The 6,000-nt window shown below is 39.1% G+C and overlaps 1 protein-coding gene across 1 annotated transcript; it reads right to left on the bottom strand.

Annotated features, from left to right (window-relative positions):
* Positions 1-627: 627 nt before the first annotated feature.
* LOC148205730 (uncharacterized) lies at positions 628-2,085 on the bottom strand. Its single transcript, XM_088105161.1, has one exon. The coding sequence runs from the start codon at positions 2,083-2,085 to the stop codon at positions 628-630; it is 1,458 nt and encodes a 485-aa protein (XP_087961287.1).
* Between the last annotated feature and the right edge of the window lie 3,915 nt (positions 2,086-6,000).

Below are 6,000 nucleotides of genomic sequence, written 5' to 3'. Positions count from 1 at the left end.
CTTATTTTCTTTTTGGAAGTTCTTTTGTTTGTCTCAATGGATTCAGGGATCACCCAACTAGCACAAGCGAGAGTAATTTTGGTCAGACCAATCTGCCCCAGTGTAAAGGTTCACTTTGTTAGTGAGGGCAGTGATAGTGTTTGTTGGGGAAAATCCTTTATTTTGGAAAAGGTAAATGGTGAAGGTTTTCAAGCAACATGCGCACAAACGTCTCGACAAAAAACGTCAAATTGTCATTTTTGATTCAACATCTGACCTCGGAATAATCTGACACTGCAACTTTTGTTTTCGATTATCATTTTTTATTCCTTTTTGCTATTTTTTTTGAAAAAACAAGAGTTTGATGATTTACAAGAAAGACAAGTGACTCAAGATTGCCTTCATCATTTTTGTTTTTTTCAATTTGTTCTTTGCGGCTTTCGTTCTCCACGACACCCTATTAGGACATGATTTCCAGTAAACCTTGGAGATACCTCGTAACGAAAGTTCACATTAAAAGTCATGGATGGAAACATGATATCAATGAGCATTGCCCTCATAGCAAGACAATTCAAAACACGAGCAAAACAACATCAATTTCGCCTTTTACAATAACCTATGCTTTCCCACATAGTCCTAGAGTCCTCTTCATTTGTTCATGGCATTTGTAGAGGCGAACTCACGCCTTGTCAGGGTGCTGGATTGACTTTCTTCAAACTTTAAACATCCTGAATCGATCAAAGATTGCACTTTATGCTTTAGAGCCTTGCATGCCTCTGTTGAATGTCCACGCGCTCCTTCATGATAATCACACCTGGCATTTATGTCATAGTTCTTTGGGTAAGGAGGTCGTACAGGCCTGGTGGGACAAACCTCTATGAGGTTGTTGCGGAGAAGATCTGGTAGTAGCTCTGTATAGGTCATGGGGATAGGAGTAAAGTTGGCGACCTTTTCGTCACGATTGTAATTTCTTCGCTGAATGGCTTGATTGGACCCATAGGACTGTGACACTTGAGGATAGGCAGTAAAATGTGAATTAGCTCTTCGTTCTTCATGTCTAGGACCATACTCATTTAAACTTGCTACTAGCTCTGGGCCTAGTGCAATTTTTCCATTTCTTATGCCACCCTCAACCCTCTCTCCAATTACTACTATGTCAGCAAAACTTGAGGAGACGCTGCTTATCATGTGTTCATAAAATGGTGGTTGTAGAGTATTCAGAAATATGGTAGTCATCTCCTTGTCACTCAGAGGCGGTTCTACTTGAGCAGCAATTTCTCTCCACCTTTGGGCATATTCTCTGAATGATTCAGACTCTTTCTTCAACATGTTCTGCAATTGTACTCTATCGGGTGTTAGATCTTTATTATATTCATACTGCCTTAGGAATGCATCAACCAGATCTTTCCATGAGTAGATGTGAGTCGTTTCTAAGCGCATGTACCAAGTTAAAGCCACGCCAGTTAAACTTTCTTGGAAGAAGTGAATCAAAAGTTTTTCATCGTTGGCATAAGCTGCCATTTTTCTGCAGTACATGGTTACATGGCTCCTTGGGCAAGTATTTCCCCGATATTTCTCAAACTCTGGCAACCTAAACTTTAGAGGTATCACCACATCAGGAACTAAACATAGTTTTCTAGCATCTCCAAATTCAAAACTTCCTTCGCCCTCTATGGCTCTCAACCTCTTCTCAAAGACTTCTAATTTACTCTTGTCGTCCTTAAAATCTGCTGGTGTAACGACATAAGATGAAGACTTCGTCCCGGGTTGTTTTTCCATTATCATGCTCTCAGTACCTGGTTGGATCGTTTTCCCAGGAATTGTGAAAGTGGTTGCCCCAAGCTCGTCTTCTACTTCAACTGCATTATCTTCAGCCTTTTGAACGTCAAGGTGTTCCAATTCCACTCCTGAGGGTGGAGTGTAATTCGGGGGAAGACCATAGGAAGGGAAAGTTTGTGCCTCTGGAACTGTTTGTTGTGGTTGTTGTGCGCACGAATCTCCAGGGCTTTGTAAGGCATTCAAAGCCTCTAAGATTTGACTCATTTGTCCCTTCAGCTGTTGGATATCGGCTTTCATCCCCTCTTGAACTTCTCCTTGGTTCTCCATGACTTTTCCACTGGTTCGTGTCCCTTAGGGTGTTTTGGAGACTTAGCCGTATTATTATTTTTAAATCTGAATTTCATTAGATGAAATAAATTAAGAAAAAGAAAATAAAAACGAAAAGAAAAAGAGTAAAGACAAAGTGACGCAATTACTATAGTAAGAAATTATAAAGATGTGAAAACATTGCCAAATGTATAATCTGGAAATTAACATGAAACAAAGCCAATAGGACAGTTCATCCACAACATTTAAGTTCACCACATGTGAGGTATCACGATCAATTATCACGAGCCTCAGCCATCACATTCTTCATTTCTCTCATCAGTTTCTTGCAGTAATTGAGGAAAGTTTCGACCTTCTTAGGCGGATTAAAGATCGGCATTACAGATTCAGCATCAGCTAATAACTTAGGGACATCCTTAATGGCTTCATTAGCAAGGGAAGCTAGTTGTGAGAAACTTCTCTTCCAGTTTTGTATAACTCGCCCTTGTTCAACGGTATACTCCTTCATCTGATTCATCAACTCTTGATGTTTCTTCTCTGATTCAGCCCGATGCCAACGTTCCTTCTTCCGTTTTGTCACTACTGCTTTTATCCACTGCTCGTCATTTTGAAATTGTTTTTCACAATTTGGGTAGGTGAAATTAACGTGAATTACAACTTGATTGTCTTAACCCTTTCTATGTTCCCTTTCCTAAGGAAAACTTTCATTAATAATCCATAATCTTGAGCCTCCCTCCGACCATTGCCCCAAGTGTCTCTAACCTGATGAAGCAATTCAGCAAAGGTTCCTTCCTCTTAAGATCTGCGATATGGCCAGAGATGCAGGCGTGGGCGCTACCCAGATTGCTTTTGTGCTAACACAGTATTGTGATTAGTACAACATCGAATACCCATGAGGGGTACATTAGGGTACTTCCCGCAATGATATATGATTTGTGGTCCTTGCTGCCTAGAAAACACGTCATTTAAACCTTTCCTCCTCTAAGCCCGCATAGAGTTGCGCTCATTCATTTGCCTCTTTCATCTTTGGTTTACACCGCAGTAGCTCCTCCATAGGACACGTGGCATTCAAGGCTCCCTTACTCATCCGAGAGATGAACCATGCATGCACCACCGGTAAGCAGCATAACATCTTCCTGTCCTTTAGCTCATAACAACTATGAAGGGTCCCATAAACTTCAGCTAGGATAGCAGTGATTGGATTCTCATAGCGCTCTTTATAACCCACAAATGCATTCATGGCGGCGTAGGCGATGAAGTGAAACATCTCAATGGTGGTTCATAAGACTGGGCTAAAAGAGTAATGGCCGGTGTTTGTACTTCCACCTCTAACAGGCTCAACAAATTCCCATATTCCTTCCTGAATGCATCCTTTTGGGTTGTCTCCATTTTCTTCCGCAGTTCTCTCAGGCAATCCATATTACCCTCCTTTACTTCAATGGCTATCCTTTCCTTTAAAATTTCTGAACTTGAACCCCCCTTGACTTCAGATCTCATGTTAATTTCCATTTTATCTCAAAGGCTTAATCACAAAATTATAATTTCCTGACTAGAACCAGTGACAAGACCATAAAAATGCATGAGAAAAAGAAAGAAAAGAAAGAAAGAAAAAAAATGTATCAAAAGATATAGTGATATGTACAATGTGTTGGATTTTATTAAGCAACAATGAGGATTATAAGATTGCACACATCTCCCTTTGTGTCCTACTGAAGGTTGAACACTTAAGATCCAAGGTTAAGTATATGAAATCTCACAAGGATGGTTACCTGAACCTAAAGATCAACGGCCACTAGAGCTATGGCCCCCTTCATAGTATCTCCACAACAGTCGAGTAATCAACTAGATGCGGAGACACAAGTGAAGAGAACAAACTCTAGCTGGGGTTCTCACGATAACCAAACAGGAAGTATGTCCCAAATGGCACCGCTACACAACCCCTCTATTTCTAAGCTACGCTCAGACCCGGGTATAGGGCCCCACTCATGATGTGTATAATGTGTGTGTGCGAAGGGAGAATGCAATTGTACACCCCAAACCCTCACCTGCAAAACAACCAGAAGATTCCCAGGCAGATATAACACATTTTCTACCCTAGGGTTCAATATCCAACAAGCAAATTTATTCACATGCGATTATTCAAATATCAAAGATAGATAAAGAAAAAGGGAAGAAAAACATAAAGAAAAACCACATTGAATTCGCGCATATAGTTAAATGGCTTGACTCTCTAAAAAAGGTCTCCAGCGGAGTCGCCATCTGTCGCAACCGGAATCGCGACGGGACGACGATCCAAAAAAAGAAACGGGTTTTGAAAAGAGATTTTGGAGTCGCCACCATAGTTTATTCTGGGAAACTACGGAAAAACCATAAAAATGATAAGGCACGGTCTACAAGAACCAGATTCTGGATTCGGGAGTCGGTTACGCGTAGGGAAGGTATTAGCACCCTACAGCGCCTGCCCGAAGGCAGTACCTTTAACTAAATACGCGAAAGTGATGTGGTTTTCAAAATGTTTAACTATCCCCTAAAATAAGACTCTAAAGAAACAAAATGTATTTTTTAGTTTTTTGGGCCCGACAAGGATTGACCTTGCTCCTACGTATTCTCATTCAGAATGAGAAATCAGGGTTACGTAGTTCTTTTGAAAATGTTTGAGAAGTTTGTTTGAGAAATTGTTTAGAAAATTTGTTTGGAAAATGATTAAGGACAAATTTGGACTTTTGGGGAAGTGAACCTGACAAGGACTAGCCTTGCTCCTACGTATCTCCACTTTTGATGGAGAATCAAGGATAACGTAGTTCTGGCTAGAAATTGTCTGTTGCTTTGAAATTGTTGATGTTTTTAGTTTTTGAAAATTTTATATTTTTTGATATTTTTATAAAATAAACGGAAAAGGTATTTAGCACAAGGACGATGCGTGCGATCACACGTGTGCTCAACCTTTAAAATATTTTTTGTAATTTTATTTAAGAAAGAAGAAAAGGTTTTAGCACAAGGACGACGCGAGCGGTCACACGTGTGCTTAACCTTTAAAACGTATTTTTTGTAATTTTATTTAAGAAAGAAGAAAAGGTTTTTAGCACAAGGACGACGCGAGCGGTCACACGTGTGCTTTAACCCTTAGACGTATTTTTGTAATTTTTTAGAAGAGAAGAAGAAAAGGTTCTAACACAAGGACGATGCGTGCGATCACACATGTGCTTAACCTTTAAAACGTATTTTTTGTAATTTTATAAGGAAGAAGAAAAGGTTATTAGCACAAGGACGACGCGAGCGGTCACACGTGTGCTTAAACCTTTAAACGTATTTCTATTATTATTTTTTAGAAGAGAAGTAAGAAAAGGTTCTAACACAAGGACGATGCGTGCGATCACACATGTGTTTAAACCTTTAAAATATCTTTATTATTATTTATAAAAGTGCATTAAAAAATAGATGAATATTTAAAATGGGAACAAAAGAGAGTGAAAAAATAAAATAAAATAAAATAAAATAAAAAATAAAATAAAATAAAATAAAATAAAAGGATAACTAAATAAATAATGAAAATAAAGTAAAAAGTAAAAGGATAAAATTAAGGTAAAATACTAAGTAAATGAAATAAACTAAAATAAAAAAAATAAAAAAAAAAGGTGTGGAGGTGCCAAATAAGAAAAAGGAGTGTTTAAACAAAAAGCAAAATTTGGGCCAAAGCCCAGGCGGGGAGGGGTGCGAAAATGAGAATAAGGGGGCGCAGGAGAAAATTTGTTTTCTTTTTATTTTTTAGGAACAGAATGGGCCTGAGCCCAGACCAAGGGAATGGATAGGGGTGTGCCGGCCTAAGGTCGAATGGTGCACCAGGAAAAACTAAGCCCACTACGAATGGGGATGTTTGGAGAAGAAGATCCAAAGCCTAAACTCTTTTATTAGAGT

This window comes from Vigna umbellata, chromosome 1 (assembly GCF_029865625.1).
Source record: "Vigna umbellata cultivar VRB3 chromosome 1, Vumbellata_1.0, whole genome shotgun sequence".
Taxonomy (NCBI): Eukaryota; Viridiplantae; Streptophyta; class Magnoliopsida; order Fabales; family Fabaceae; genus Vigna; species Vigna umbellata.
This window is presented reverse-complemented; position numbering and strand designations above follow the sequence as displayed.